Source organism: Pseudorca crassidens, chromosome Y, assembly GCF_039906515.1.
Source record: "Pseudorca crassidens isolate mPseCra1 chromosome Y, mPseCra1.hap1, whole genome shotgun sequence".
In the NCBI taxonomy this organism is placed as follows: domain Eukaryota; kingdom Metazoa; phylum Chordata; class Mammalia; order Artiodactyla; family Delphinidae; genus Pseudorca; species Pseudorca crassidens.
The window spans coordinates 18,859,853-18,876,582 of record NC_090318.1 but is presented as its reverse complement, the minus strand read 5'-3'; the positions used below and the strand labels follow the sequence as shown (position 1 = coordinate 18,876,582).

Here is a 16,730-nt window from a genome sequence, read left to right as displayed (position 1 = left end):
CACAAAAATATGCAAAACACACACCTGTTCACATAATACATCTGTAAGCTACCTCAGCTCATGTATATGCTAAGAGCCATACCTCTCTTCACAGTAAATCACAGTAACTCAGCGCTTTGATGCCTACTTCTACAAAAATTGTCAGGTCTTCCTTAATGTAAAGAATAACATATTTATTATAATATTTATGTATTTCTTATCCATTAAATGTGTAGAACTGTGCCATTTCTTCTATTAGGGTTGCATCTTGTGTGTGTCAGCCAAGTGTTTGAACGTTGTGCGTCTAACCCCATTTCTTTCATTAGCCCTGAGATTTTCGTTGCTCGTTTCTGCAGAAAGCCATGACTTGGAAGACGGGTATCCCAGTTCAGAGTCTGAACGTCTTCTGGCGCCAGAACCAGGGCACTGGAAAAGCAGCCAAAGCCCCTCCCCGTGGGCTCCTCCCCTCGGACTCCACCTTCAATCTCAGGGCAGAGACAGCAGCCCCACCTGGAAGCCTGAGTCCCAAGCTCGCTGGCAACTCCTCCTCCTGGGCTCACCTACGGACATCTCTTCCGAGCACTGCCACCCACCCCCCTGCCCCGGTCCCCGCCAGTCCCTCAAGGGCTGAGCCCGCGTCCCCTTCATCTTGTTCCCCCCAGGGTCCCGCCACTCACCCGCTCCGCGTCACAAGGCACTGACGGAGCCCCAGCTTCCGGAAGATGTCCACCACTGTCTCCATGGGGGTGTGGTCCGTGACGGTGAAAGGGCTGAGGTTCAGGAGGCGCCGCAGCTTCAGGGGCTGCGGGCTGTTGGCTGGCAGCTCAGGGGGCTCCTCGGTGAAGTACATGACCGAGTCGCTCACGATGCCCTCCTGCCTCTGTCTGGCGTTCTCTGCAATGGGCGAGCAGGACGGTGAGCCTCACGAGACTCCCTTGCGGAGTCCCTTCCCCCACCCCATCCCACCCCATCCCACAGCAACACGCGACTTCCCTCCCCCAGCAGCCTAGAATCCCACAGAGGAGGGGCGCGGAAGGCAGACTCTACATTCTTAACGAGGAGCTTCAGCCAAACATCTGTGAAACTGGCATCTCTCTCTCTCAAGCGAATGCTGCGCGAGACCCCCCTGCTGTGACCTGATCATTCACTGCCAAAGTCTTGCAACTCGGGCCTGACCAGGCTACTTCCTTTAGCGAAATGCACTGCTTCTGCCTGGAGGCCAGGGCGCCCAGCTGGCCCAGGGCCTGCCACCCTTGCTTTCCTGACACACCTTCACCTCATCAGGGGCTGTTTGACGTGAAAAGAAACCTCACTTAGCTGCCCAATGACCTTAATACATGGTTTGGTTTTTTTTTTTTTTTTTTAAAAACTAACGTATAACTGGCCCAGATGGCATTATAAATCCTGAAAGGAACAAGAAACCAAGAGGACCATCCTAGGCTCACAGCCCAGAAACACAGTTCAGTCTAACTATGACCCTTGGGACCAAAGAAATAACCCTAGAAAGAAAAGCTGCATTCCCCCCACCCCTAGAAAAGCTGCATTCCCCCCACCCCTTGGATCGCCTCTCTTAAATATGGGCCATTTGGTGGATTTCTCAAAGAAAGATAGGAAAACTGTTATGGTAACAATTAGCCTATTTCTATCTGTAGGCGGGTCCACGTGAAAGAAAGCTGAAGAAAAGTAGGGTAACAGGAACTCATTAGAAATACAGCTTTATGCGGTACTAGAAACCTAGGCTATTTTAAGTCACACATGAAATAAATCCATCGGTCTCAAGATATTTCTCCAAGGCGATTTTCCTTCTGTTGGAATTTTAATCTTTCTTTTGCTTCATGGGAAAAGGTTAGGGAAAATGTACAGCAAGGCTTGCCTTAAAATGGATCCTGCTTTCTATAATACTTTTTTTTTTTTTTTTGCCTTCTCAAAGACTACTATTCACCTATATTGTTCTTTGAAAAATAAAATTCTAACTGCTGGCTCTAAAGCTATTTATTACAACAGAGTACTCTAATGGAAAACTGGCAGCATTCGGGGTCAGACTGAGTTTGAAAAAGGGTCTCTGTTTAAAAGGGGAACAGAGGGCCCGCTGGGCAAATGCCTGCACAGTATGTGGGTCAGGTTCAATCGAGTTACATCAGATGGAGTACAATTCAACCACAAATACCAGATGACACTGATGCACAACATGCTTTCAGCCGTAGGTGCCACACAGTACACACTGCATTTCTCTCCTAAATCGAGATGGCTCTGTCCTGAAATGCTAAGGTGGGCGGCAAACAGTCAACACACACTTATCGCCCATTTTCATAGACCGCCTGATTCTCTAAAAGTCCCATGCAACAGGAATCCCATCTATTTCAACAATCCAGTTGAACATCAGGATTGGATCAAGCCACAAAACCCCATCAAGAACTGATCACATGGATTTGCTGAGCCCCCTCATAAAACCAAACACAACCTAGCCAACTGTCAATTCACTTGGTGAAATGAATAACAAGCTTCTATTGCCTCTGAATCTACCGATTGAGTTAGAAGCCCTGATGCGAACAGCACCTAGCTCCGTGAATTCTTGATCAGCACTGCAATCCCAGTGCCTGCACAATGCCGAGAATACAGCAGACACAAGACAGGTATTTGCCAAGTGCACACATGCGTCAGTCAACCAACAATTGGATGAACGAGTGGGTAGGTCTACTGAACGTCGGTGTCCTTGGCTCTGCCTGTCACGTAGAACAGAGCCTATCTTACAAAGGAGGCATTAGGAAGGAAAGCCCTGAGCTATCCACTGCCAAACAAGAATCAAAGGCAACAGCTGGGGTCAGAGCCGGAGACCTGAGCAGCGCTCCTTGGTACTCCAAGAGTAGCAGCTGTGGCTCTCTCCAGAAGCGCTCTCTGTGAGGCCACTAAGACCTATCTTAAAGACCTATCTTAAGACCTATCTTAAGACCTATCTTAAAGCCTTGATTGAACTTTGGGCGTGGAGGTATGACGCACAGCCAAAAGCTGGTGAATGGAAGAATCAGCAAGAAAGCTCTCCTCATCTCTCTACTGGGGGAACCATCTACTCCCACTTTGGACAAGAAATCATCTGTCACCAAAATGCCTGCAACAAACTCCAGCATGAAAGTTCACAGAGGGCAGAGCCTGGCTGCTGTCATCGCTGTGCTCCCAGTTCCCGGGACAGCACCAGCACATGGTGGAGGCTACACGAAATATTTCCTGTACGAAAGAGTAAACCAAGCCCTCACCCAGCACATGATCCAGTGCTATGAGAGTATAGGCTCCCAGACCCCAGGGACTCATGGGAACCTGTGTTAGAAAAGAAGCCAAAAAAAAAAAAAAAAAAAAGATAGCCCAACATTACATGTGTAAAAGGCCTAAAAGATAAGAAAAGCGCTAAATATTAACCAGAGCCTTCTACGGTGTTGAAAATGTGGGCACCTTTTTAATTTTCTCTTTTGCTTCTGATTTCCCCAACATTCTGAGTATTACTTTTACTTTAAAAAATGTAATAAACTTCATTTTTGTTGTAAAGATCATTTTGTTACATCTAAACTTTTGTTAGCCCCTAAACTTTTTTAAATTGTTGTTAGTATTGGGGGTCTGCCGTTCTATTCTACCACAACTACCATCAGTGGCTGCAGCTCCTGAAAAATGATGTACCTTTTACGAGTGCCTGTTAAGGTCATTCAACCTGACATTCCACTTGCTAGCAGCAGTACGATCATAAGGCCAGGTGCAGGGAGGGTAATGAGGAAAGTGTTGATAAAGTGAATTCCACAAACTGTGATAGGCCAAGAAATTTTAAAAGACTGGAAATAATCACATATCCAGTAAGTGATTACAATGGCTTTAGAGCAACGGTTCTCAACTGAGAGTAATTCTGCCTCCACCCTCAGGGTACACTTGGCAATATCCAGAGACATTTTGGGGTCTCATTTTGGGGTTGCTACTGACATCTAGTGGGTAAAGATCAGGGATGATCCTACAGTGCACAGGACAGCCCCTCTCAACAAAGAATGATCCAGCCCCAATGTTAATGGCGTTAAGGTTGAGAAACTCTAACCATGTTTTTAGAGGGGTAGTACGTTATCATCCTGTTCGTTCAAAATGCTTCCATAGGGACTTCCCTGGAGGCGCAGTGGTTAAGAATCTACCTGCCAATGAAGGGGACAAGGGTTCGAGCCCTGGTCCGGGAAGATCCCACATGCCGCGGAGCAACTGAGCCTGTGCGCCACAAAAACTGAGCGTGCACTCTAGAGCCTGAGAGCCACAACTACAGAGCCTGCATGCCTAGAGCCTGTGCTCCACAACGAGAGAAGCCACTGCAATGAGAAGCCAGCGCCCTGCAACGAAGAGTAGCCCCCGCTCATCGCAACCAGAGAAAGCCCGCGTGCAGCAACGAAGACCCAACACAGCCAAAAATAAATTAATTTTTAAAAAGAAAGAAAAAATAATGCTTCCATAGATAAACAACACAGTCCTACTGTATAGCACAGAGAACTATATTCAATATCCTGTGATAAACCATAACGGAAAAGAATATTAAAAAGAATGAATGTAATCTATATGCATAACTGAATCACTTTGCTGTACAGCAGAAATTAACACATTGTAAATCCACTCCACTTCAGTAAGAAAATCAAAATTTAAAAAATCTTTTTTAATTTTAAAAAAGCTTAGGCAGATGCCAGACATCAAAGGTTAAAAACATGCTTCCATAAAACAGACGTAATTGACAAGAAAGGTTAAAATGGAAAATTAGAAGCAACTATAGTGGTGGTCAGTACAAAGGTGATGTGGTAAAAAAGTAAAAACTATTTAGAAGAAAAAGCAGATGATTTTCTGACAAGTTATAGTTTATAAGGCATGGAGAAGTCCCTCTGCATGTATTTTTTCATCCCCAGCAGAAAGAAGCAGATGACACCACTGTTCTCCATGGCCTATCCCCATCATTAACAAACAGCTCTCCCAGGAAGAAACCTCTTTATCCCTAAAGAACCCATCCAACAGATCTGATACGTACATATCTTGTTGTTCAGTTCTGGACATAGATCCCTTTCTGCAAGTGGGCCTCTTCCACATGCTGGAGAATCACCATCAAATCATCCACCAGGCGAAAAAAATGAGAGTTCCCTTAACTCTGGCCCATGACTCTAACTTTCCATCCCTTTAATCATCTTTGCGGCTTCCCACGGAGTCCTTTCTGGATCCAGCCTCACTTAACTGTGGAACTCAAGACTAGAGGAGCCTGAGCCTGCTGAGCACAGAAAGAGCCTCGTGTTTGCAGAGAGCACCAAGAGGTAAAGTCCCATCTACCAGGAACTTGAACAAGGGCCACATATGGCCCTATGTGTGAGTACGTGATGGTGAAAGGGCCACGTTTCCGAGGTGCTGTGACTAATGGCTCTCCAGCAAAGACAACAGCTATGGTTTGGCATTCCAGAGATAGACTGAAAATAAGACATTTTCAGCTTCACGGGAGCAACTGACACCTTTTTAAACATGACACGTGAGAAAACAATCTTTGCCTCACTTACTACTCTTTTCTTATCTTGGATCTATGTAAAATCTCTGCTCCTCAGTGCCCTGAAAGGGAAATTGGCATGGGATCGTTACTAGCTAAATGCTCACGTCCTATTTCTATATTCGCAAAGGGCGTCTAAGTCTGCAAATACAGGTAATGCATTTCTCCACCGGAGTACAGGACTTTTCTATATCCACGGAGCAGGAAAACAGCTTTTCAAACTGCTCACAGCCAAACACTCCTTGCTTTCCTGCAAACCATGTAAATGGCAGCTTCCACACTCTTATCGGTCTGATGGAAAGCATAAAGGTATTATTTACACCCCGTGTTGCCTCTTCAGACATTCCAAACATAGCTTCTAGGAGGGCACTGGGTTGGCAAGCTTAAATTTCTTCTCTAACCGGCTGATGACAATTACTGCTTCCCACTTGATTGCAGTAATGGGTTTCAGCAAAATTAGTAAGCTCTCTCTTAGCAGGTGTGCCTGGAGCTACACAATAGGTAATGGATTCCGTGACATTTATTACTAGAGTGTTTAAATTTCAACCTTTGCTTAAAAGATTTTAAGGATTGAATAAATTTTTAAACTCTGCTGATTACATTAATTTAAAACAAACCCAACCTAGGCTTCCCTGGTGGCGCCGTGGTTGAGAGTCCACCTGCCGATGCAGGGGACACGGGTTCGTGTCCCGGTCTGGGAAAATCCCACATGCCGCGGAGTGGCTGGGCCTGTGAGCCATGGCCACTGGGCCTGTGCGTCCAGAGCCTGTGCTCCGCAACGGGAGAGGCCACAACAGTGAGAAGCCCGCGTACCGCAAAAAAAAAAAAAAAAAAAAAAACAAAAAAAAACCGTACTATACAGCTTTTTAAAAGAAAATCTCATTATTTATAAGGCAATGGTCATGACTAAAGGCACCTACCTGTTAAGGGACAGGACATATAATAAAGAGAAGCATCATGGAGCACTTAAAGCACAATGTACTTTCGTGTCTAAAATATAAAATCAACTGTTCCTTTGGGGGAGGTAAATATGTTTGAGCAACAAGCTAAAATTAGAGGCTATATAGCTTATTTAAACTTATTTTTATAAAGCCTTTGATGAAGATACTTTAAAAACATTTTACAAGCTATTTAACATAGCGAAGAGGCTTTAGAAAGTCAAAGGGCGAGCCTAAGAAATAGTTAACAAAGGGCAGGGATAAGCTAAGGTGTGTTCCCGGTGGGGCATTCTACCATCATACCTGAAAAAGTGCCCCTTCCACAAATGTCGTGGAAGTACAGTCATCAAGGGCACACGTGAGCCATGTCATGGGCCCCGGTGTACCGTGAGATGCAGAGGTGCTGAGCCAGAGGGCATTAGTGTTTACCATGCACCGCAGATGCGCTCTGCAGCTCCCTGCCCCCGCTGCATCAGGAAGTCCGGAGGGACCACCCTGGGGGAGCCCCGCTAAGATCTGCTGTCCCTCCCTCCTGGGCCTAGTAAGAAAACAAAGAGTTTATTTAACTCTTCTCCCATAACTCTGATTTTTCCATTCCCACTGGGTCTTGTTTGAGTCCTCATTTTGATAAAGTCCTTGATGAAGATAATTTCAAAATATTTACAAAGCTGTTTATAAACTTTTTTTAACATTGGGAAAAAGTTTCAGGAATTCAAAGGGAGTGCCTTATAAATAGTTAACAAAGAACAGGGATAAGCAAAAGGTTGTCTGGCCAAGGTATATTCCCAGGGGAGCATTTCACCATTATACCTCGACACGTCCCAGTGGCAAAATTCATAAATATTCTTGAAGATGACATACACAGTAAAATCAAGTGCACACATAAGCCATGTCATGGGCTACAGCCTACCCTGAAATGATGTGATAGTGAGGAGGATCTCATTTGCTGGTCCCTGCCCCCTCTCCACCTGGAGAAAATCCTCTAAGAGTCACTGCTCCTCCCTGCCTGGTCCTTCAAAGACTCACACCCAGGCCTCTGTCTGTGGAATTCTCCTACGTCTCGCTCCCCTTCCAAGGCGCTCATCCCTGGGCCACCGGGAGCCCCGGGCTTCTCTGAGCCGCCCGTGTCGGGAACATCCAGCTGGGCATCATCCCCTCTCTGCTCTCCCAACTCAACAGCCTGCCCCTCAGCCCAGCTGATCCAGTTAGCGCACGAGGAGGAAAAGCATCCCACGGAACTGACTGCACCCACGTGGGTCTCTAACTGATGGCACCGGACATCGTGGCGAAGTGACGGGCTTGAGCGGCGCCGAGGGAGGCGTCTGAGGCAAAGGGCTCAGCATCTGAGCCGGTCAGCCTGCCTGGAAGTCTATCTCTGCGAGCAGCTGGCCCGGCCAGCCCAAGCTCTCCCACCGCTTCCTGCTGAGCTTCGCCCAGCAAGTCCCTAAAAGGCGGAGCGCGTGTGTCCTAGCGGGAGCGGCCCAGGGGGCTGCTTGCAAATGTGGTGCTCGGTGTCCAGCCAAGAATGCCTCCGACAAGACACTGTCCCTCACGGTGTGACTTGGGGGCAGCAGCAGCAGCATTCACAGGGAGCTCGGGAGAAATGCAGAGTCTCGGGTCCCACCCCAGACCTACGGCATTCTGGCCAGACGCCCAGGTGAAACGGAATAAGCATTAAAGCGTGAGAGACCCTGGGCTGAAGCCCTCCGACCCTCGTGCACTCTGTCGAACCTCTTTGAGAATGTCGGGGCACAGAGCTGCTATTCGTCTCCGTGAAACGTGAGCCTCCCTGCTTTACTCACTTATGGCAGGAATCAGCTCCCTCCTCTGGGCGAACCCGATGAGGCGCTCCGAGTCCCTGGAGACGACCACGGGGAAGCCGTTGTAGTCGGTCTCCTTGATGAGCGTCTCCACGTCCTCGACGGTCATGCTGCCCTGGGTGAGCACGGACAGCGGCGGCTCCCCCCGCCTTGGCCGCATGACGTCAGTGGCCAGCGTGCGGTGGGTGAACTCGTCCTTCACGTCCAGGAACGGGTACCCATTTAAGTGGATGTGGGCCTCGTAGATGCCTTCCTTCCCAAAGGCATCAGCCACCCACTTGCTGGTCACGGCTGCCGCCATCATGAGCACGATGTACTCGAGACCACCCGTCCATTCAAACACGATGATCACCAATGACACCGTCATCCTGGTAACTCCACCTGCAACCAAAGGGAGGAATGAAATTGCAGGACTCGACTCCACACCTGCAAGAGGACATGAACTGTGGAAACCGAGAAGCCGGCTCTACCCTCCCGGCACCTGTTCTACTGAGACAGTCCAACACGGCGCCCAGGCTCGGACCTCTGGGCCAGAGGCCAGACTCGATAAACACAGCCTTGCATTAGGAGCCGTAAGTCACATCTCCCTGAGGGGCTCTTCTCCCATGAGGGACAGCAAGTTGTCTATTCACCCAGGACCACACGCCTTGCTTTTTGGTGAGTGGAGCCTACTTGGGCTTTGCAGGTTTCTGACTCAGCAAGCATCGCTCTCTACCAGAACCCCTCGAGCTGGAAAATTGCAGAGACTATCCACTATTGTAGATGGTACAGCTGCAAGATGGTGGAGACCCCATCAGCCTGGGTCCCTGGATGACTGAGCAGAGAAAAGCCCTCTGCTACTCACATTACACACACACACACACACACACACACACACACACACACACACACACGGTACCTAGGCAGGCGGCAGCTCCCACCATGGCATAGAGCCCTGGGGTGACGCAGTCTGCTCCGGGCCTGCACCAATTCCTAAAGATGATCCAGTCGTGGTGATGGTAAGCCAGTTGCTCCACGCCAATTCCCACCATCCTGCCTGCCATGGCCCCCACAGCCATGCTGGGGATGAAGAGACCGGACGGGATCTGCGGGGAGCGCAGGGGAGAGAAGCATGAGGGAAGGGGGCCCCGTTCCCGCCGCCCCGCCGCCGGGAAACTCAGGCCCCCCTCGACGAGCTTGCATTTTGCTTCGGTCTTCAAAGGAGGGGCAACGCTTCGAAGCATGGGTCACCTGGGCAACCATGGGACCAGTGATTTCACCTGCTTGGTCGTATCTACTGTGACCTGGAGAAAATGCAATTTTACACTTTCATTTCCTCGCCTTCAAAAGCTGGCCTAGTTTGTCTGCTGTGGATAAAAGAATGATAAGCCCCACTGCAAATAACATTCAAACTGCACATCTGTCACTTGAGATACTCACCACTTTCTCTCTCTCCTCACATGTCATTCAGATTAGCTTTTAAAATTAAATGTCAAGCCACAGCATGAAAATGGAAAAGCAAGGCCTCAACTGTTCACAGGTCAAAGAAAGAAGCTAAAAGCATCAGTGTAGCTGCCCTGCATCTTCCAAAAACCTTGGCACGGGCTTACTGCCCTCTTGTATGTACAGTGGCCAAACACCTGTCAGAGAGAGATGGGGGGGCAGGTCCGTCTTCCTAAAAAATTCCATTTTCCAAAAAGTATTCTGAATATTTTCAAGCCAGGCTAGATGCAGCAAAGAAATAGACATTGAAACTGAAAGGCCTTGGTAATAGCGTGTTTTATATTTGCTGTGTGAAAAACATGTTCATTCCTCTAGTGATCAGACATGTGCTACAGAACAGACTTGACTCTGTTCGTGGAGACTGCATGTGACCGCCGATCCTGACTGGGAGCTGCATTTATGTCACCCCTACCCACCCCCACCCCCCAGCTGTCATCAATCTGAGGATGCAAGTGGATCTTTACCCAAATTCAAGTTAAGTTTGGATCCTGGGGTGTGATTTCCAGAGTGTGAGACATTCCTGAGGAAATTGTTCCTTTCTGAGCACCCCTTATCCCCCCCATCATTTAATCCCCTGTACCTTCACAGCAGACTTCTCCCAGCAGGAACCATAAGAAAATAAATCCCTTTGCATCAGACGTCACCTAGTTAATAACGTTCATCCTTCCTTGTTCTTAAAGCAAAAATTCAGGTTTGTGTTTGACCACTGCCCCCAAGTGCACAGCTTCTCAGACTTTTTTTAATATTTATTTATTTATATTTATTTATTTACTTTGGCTGTGTCGGGTCTCAGTTGCGGTACGCAGGATCTTTCGTTGCTGCGCGCAGGCTTCTCTCTAGTTGTGGCATGGGGGCTCCAGATCGCGTGGGCTCTGTAGTCTGTGGCAGGCGGGCTTAGTTGCCCCTCGGCATGTGGAATCTTAGTTACCACTAGGGATTGAACCCATGTCGCCTGCATTGGAAGGCAGATTCTCAACCACTGGACCACCAGGGAAGTGCCTAGACTTTTTTTTTTTTTTAATTCGTAAGAATACCACAAAAAGCAACAGTCATGGAATACAAGGGGGTTCTGGAGGGTTCCCAGTGTTCTGCTCCTGACCCTGGGTGCTGGTCACACAAGTGTGTATGTTTTGTGAGAATTCACCAAGCTGTACACGTCTCCATATGAATGATATACTCCAAGCCTTAGCTTCTTCACTTGTAAAATGGGATTATAAATCTCTATTCCATAGGCTTGCTGTTTATCAAAAGCGTTGTTTCTTGTTGATTAAAAGAATGTCAAGTGCCCTGCGCATAAGAACGTTCAATAAGGTCACCTCCCCTTTTCCCCTCGTCACAATCTTATTCTGGGGAGTAGGGTGCTATCCCCAGAAGTACAAAGGTTGCCTCCCTCCCCTGACACCTTCCCTCCCCTTCACTTACCTTCATGCCAAAGGTAAATATGGTATTGATGATTTTGAAGATCAGCGCCAGGGCCAGCTGCCACATGGCTGTGTAAACCCTGACCCCGGCCGGGCGGTCGGGGATGTCGTCCACGGGCCACGTCATGTTGGGGTCATTGATGTAGTCACAGAGCTGGGAGGACTCGAGGGCCCCGCAGTCATTGAAGAGCTCGGATATGAGCTCGCTCGTGCTGCGGCGCGTGTAGGGGTTGGGGTAGGCGACGATGGCAGTGATGGCGGTCACCGCAATGACCTCCAGCACCGGGTACTTCCCCAGCTTGGTGGTTTTGCGCCTCCTGCACCAGGCGATGTTGCAGCAGATGAAGAGGGTTCCCCACAAGCCCCTGAAGACCCCAAGCAGGATGAAGGGGAAGAGCTCGGCCATGTACTAGGGCGTGTGATACTCCATGTAAAAGAGGACAAGGCGGCTGTTCCCAAAGGGATCGATGGATCGCAGCGTGAAGGCTGCCACCAGGGCCGCAAAAAAGGACCGCCACAAGGTCTTTAAGGGAAAGTAGTAGCTGACCTGCGACCAACGAACAGGTGGAAAATCAGAGACTGGCGGAAGAAAGAGCTGCCCAGAGCCCCAGCCCCTGATCAGCAGCCACCTGCTGGCATCGGCCACAAAGTCACACTCAAGACCAAAGATGGGCACTTCCTCAACCTAGGTGTGAGTATGGCCCAAATGCACTAACAAAGATATTTAAAGGACTCTATGTCTAAAATTGGAATGGATACTAGTCAAGGTGTGTTTGAGCTATTTTTTAAGAGAAATGAGAACACTTCATCATAATTCTGTTTATGGCACAGAGACCCTCCTAAAAGAAAAGAAACCTCTGATTTGATTCTCCAGACAACAGATCATGGGTTGAAACCCCTGGCCCAGCAAACGTATCTGGAGGGCACATGAGTTAAGAATGGTTTGTACATTTTTAAATGGTTGGGGAAAGAGAATTATTTTGTGACATGTAAAATATTCAAAAGAACAAGACTTAGTGACAAGTGGTAATGATATAAAATCCAAACTTCAGCATCCGTAAGGAAGGTCTTGTGGGAAGGCAGCCACGCCGCGCACGTGCGTGTTGTCTGCGGCACCCTCCACGCTACAAGGGCAGAGCCCAGTGGTTGCGACCGAGCCCTGAGACCCGCAAAGCCTAAAATATTTGCTACCTGGCCCTTTACAGACAACGTGGGCCAACTGCTGGACTAGATCCATTTGCGTTGCAAAACATAAAAATGCTTCATTGTGTTGTTTATGAAAACGAGAGAGGAGACTGCAAATCTCCCCCAGAAATCACACTGGCAAGTTTTCAACAGGACTCGAAAACACGTATTTCATGGCGAACACTGCGGCTCCTTAATGAGCTGCAGGAATCTCTCAATCCTCCTTCGCATCTAGTCCTCAGAGGGCTAGAGAGGGAAGCCTCCTGCCGCCCTGACCCCCCATGTGTTCCTTGGCGCTCAGAACCACGGGGCCCTCCAGAGCCCACGCTCACCTCTTCCAGACTGAAAAGCACACCCCCGATCGGAGCACCAAAGGCGACAGAGACCCCAGCAGCGGCCGCAGCTGACAGCACCTGCGAAGCAAAGAGCTCCCCGTCAGCCCGAGGCCTTTCCGGCAAATCAGCGGGTACTGGTGAGCCCGGAGAGGGTGGGAGGGCGCTTCATCCTGCACCTGCTCACCTCGCGCCTCTTGCCCTCGTTCTTGCTGTACTTGGAGAAGAGGCTGCTGAAGAAGTTGCCACAGCAGCATGCCACGTGCACCAGCGGCCCTTCCTTGCCAAGGCTCAGGCCCGAGGACACCACCAGCACCAGGGTGACAGTCTTGATCAGCAGGGTCCACTTGCCCCAGTAGCCCCTGATGATGAAGCCCCTCAAGATGGTCTTTATCTGAAACACAGGATGGAGAACGATAGGGAGTGAGCCGCTTCAGCGCCACGGCTAGGACAGTAACCTCTCCCTCCTCTGAAAAGCATCTTTCAAACTGAGATTCACTAATCATATGGAGGACAGGCTGCTTTAGTTGTTAATTTAGCTATAATTTTATATTGAGAATTTATATTAACGCCTAATTTTATATATTAATGGAACCCTGAAACAATTTCAATGCATAGTAAATCTTAATAATTCCGAGAGTAATGAGAGATCATAACGAGGACTGAGTAATTATCAGAGTCTCATTTTATTTATGGCATTTATCCTGTGCATTTTACCCTCTGTTGTGTTGAAAATTGATTTTAACTGTTCTGTATCTATTGATTTTAACTGTTAATTTTTCACTACTGAAAGATGGCCAAGATAAAGGGACATCTGGCTGGATATGTGACAAAGCAAATACAACAAAGTATCAACTGAACTTTAGATCAGGGTCTGCAAACTATGGCCCACGGGCCAAATCCAGCCGACGGCCTGTTGTGTATGGCACAAGACAGAGATCTTGATAGAGATCTGTTTCTTAATTCAAGGACAAAGACCAACAGTGAGCGAGCGTGTGGGCATCCGTTCGAAAGAACTCACTAAGATCCTTCCTAGAGAACACGAGTGAGGTCTTCCAGCTCTACAATCAGATGGTATTTCTTGAACTAGCCTTTAACTAAAGGCAGACAAACTAGCAGTGGTTAAACTGGTCTTTAACTAGTGCTAGTGGGCCTATTTGAGCCTGTGCTCTGGGGATCTCAGATCCCTTTACTTAAGGGACGTTTTAGTATGCCTGCCACTATCCTGCCCTTTTGTGTTGCCTAGAATAAAATTATCTATAATTTTTTGTCAGTTAGTTAATGTGGATTTGGACCCCAGGGTACAGTTGAAGAGCGTAATACCATTTAGAAAATTACAAGCATCTAAATTACCTGAGCCTTTGCCAGCCATGACATGTGGTGAATTGAACAATGTAAGAGGTATTTTGTAATTCTCTAAAATGACTTTATAAAATTGTCATGATCAAACTAGGGACTAAAGAAGGCAAATTCATTCCCAGTAGATGCCAAAATCCAATCGCTTGCTTTAATTTGGATCAACAGAGACTGAGTCAAGCAGGGCTTTAGGGCGATGTATTGCAGCACATTTGTGACTTGATGGTGGTACCTTTAAAACCTCTCTGGCAAATAAATATTTGTGAGAGAGTTCACATTGTATAGAACTGAAACATCAACTCAAAGTAAGTTCTAGGGGGGCATGATTACTTTTTTTTCCTTCATTTTATTTATTTGGCTGCATTGGGTCTTCGTTGCTGCGTGCGGGCTTTCTCTAGTTGCAGTGAGCGGGGGCTAGTCTTTGTTGCAGTGCACGGGCTTCTCATTGCAGTGGCGTCTCTTGTTGCGGAGCATGGGTTCTAGGCGCATGGGTTTCAGTAGTTGTGGCACATGGGCTCAGTAGTTGTGGCTCGCGGGCTCTAGAGTACAGGCTCAGTAGTTGTGATGCACGGGCTTAGTTGCTCCACGGCATGTAGGATCTTCCCGGACCAGGGCTCAAACCCGTGTCCCCTGCACAGGCAGGCGGACTCTCAACCACTGCGCCTCCAGGGAAACCCCTGGCAGGTAGATTCTTAACCACTGTGCCACCAGGCAAGTCCGTAGGAGGACGTGATTTCTTATACGGTCCACAGTGGTTCTATGAATGAAGCAGACAGTAGTAGAGTCATCCTTGCCCAGTTCGTTCTAAGTTCTGAAGCCCAAGAACTAGTGTGGACTTTTAAATGTGCTTTGTAGAGCTAATACAAGAGCATTTATTACACAGAAAAGAAATGGTCTCTAAATTTGTATTTTTTTTAATGTTTCAAAGGAGTTTTTGACACTGGCTGGGACCTGGGACCCTTTGCTGCAGTGCTGCAGTGCTTGCACCTGGACAAACACCTAGCAACAAAATACAGAGAAATTATAAGGGACTAAAAGTAACTGCATGCATGCCCGGTTGGGGCAAATTCTGGACAACAAGATACAAAGAGACCAAAAAGCCCCACTGCCACTTCTGAAGAGCCAGGAGCAAAAGCAGGGCACTGCGCATGCCCCCTGCACTCAACACCACCAAAGGGGTGGGCAGATCCCCTAAGCCTCCCCTCCGGCCGGACCCCTGGACACACCCCTCCCCTCACCGCATATCAGGAACCAGCTCGCCCTGCCCCCCAGCAAGTAAGCCAGCAAGGGCACATGTTACTTGTTCTCCCTCCCCCCCTGCTGCAGCTCTGGCCCCAATAAAGCCTTGCCTGAATTTCTTGCCTGGCCTCTGATCACATTCTATTGATTAAGGAGGTCAAGAACCCTGGTCAGTAACGCTGTCATCCAAAGTAATCTAAATGTTTCAGAAGCAAACATTATAAAGGATGAGTGATTTTTAAACTGTTCAGAAGTGCACTGCATTCAAAGTTTGTTCCGACACTGCCGATCACCTCCTACGATGGGAAGTTTATTTTCTAAAGATCTCATTTAGTATCTTTCCTGAAGTGAAGAATAGCCCTGTATCTCAAACTGAGTAGAGCTGTTTGCATGGTCCGTTGGGTTTTAACTGGAAGGACATCCTTTATATCCAGGAACTACTTATTTGCACTTACTTTTCACTCTGCCCCTCTCCTCCAAGAACTGGGGTAGGTATTGCACCCTTAGGTTAGGAATTTCAAGCTCTACTATAATAACAGGGAAAATTTTCTACTACTGAGTCATAATAACCAAAGCTTAATTATGAAATCTCCACTGGGCTCCTGGTACTTGAAAAGATTATTGTGAACTCTTTTATAAATAGAGACATGAACCTGTTACATATTATATACGGCTGAAAGCATGTTCATGTACCCACTACCAAGTTTAGGACAGAAGAGCAGGTACCTTTGAAAGCCCTGTTTGCTTCCTCAGTGGAACCTTCCTCCTCCCGCCTCCAATCATTCCCTTGCCTTTCTCTATAGCTTTAGCACATATGTATATCACTAAACAGTATGCTTGTTTCATTTTGGCTCTTTTAGGGACTCTACATAAATAGATTCATACTTTATTTAGATATTCTTCTGCAACTTACTTTTTTCACTTGATACCGCTTTTATGAGTTTTATCCATGTCAGTGTGTTCCTTGTGCTTTGTCACACGGGAAACAATGCTCAACTCAGTAGTTTATTCCTTTTGAGTTCAGCTGTCACAAATAAAGATGCCCGCTTTGGACGAAGACCAGGTCCGGCTAGCCCCTCCCAGATAGAGTTCCCTGTCTGTCTAAGAGCTGAGCCACGCACCTCTGGTTCTTGGAAGGGGAAGATGGGATTGCCCCCACATCTTTTATTGCTGCTTTAAATTCCCCACCAGTTCCCCACTGGCCATCTCCTTATTTTGATAGGCGGCTGGAGTCCAAAAGCGCGTGCTGTTGGGCATTGCGATCAGAAACCGAGATGCCAACAGTCATCTGTTCTTTTTAGTGTCCCGGGTGCCTTCGGTCTTCGATATCCAATAAAACGCAGTCAGTTCTGCCTGAACACTTGTTTGGAAAACCCAAATTTGTTCCAGTGTGATTCATGCAGTCAGGGCAGAACTTGAGCATAATGCCAATTTCGCATCTGTTTCTG

The 16,730-nt window shown here is 47.8% G+C and overlaps 1 protein-coding gene across 1 annotated transcript in view; it reads right to left on the bottom strand.

Annotated features, from left to right (window-relative positions):
• Positions 1 to 652: 652 nt before the first annotated feature.
• Positions 653 to 16,730, bottom strand: part of LOC137217813 (H(+)/Cl(-) exchange transporter 4-like) — a 74,363-nt gene continuing 58,285 nt past the window's right edge. The window contains 6 exon segments of the mRNA XM_067724773.1: positions 653 to 873; positions 8,250 to 8,648; positions 9,166 to 9,352; positions 11,172 to 11,717; positions 12,688 to 12,768; positions 12,875 to 13,081. Of these exon segments, the coding sequence (XP_067580874.1) occupies positions 653 to 873; positions 8,250 to 8,648; positions 9,166 to 9,352; positions 11,172 to 11,717; positions 12,688 to 12,768; positions 12,875 to 13,081 (1,641 nt within the window).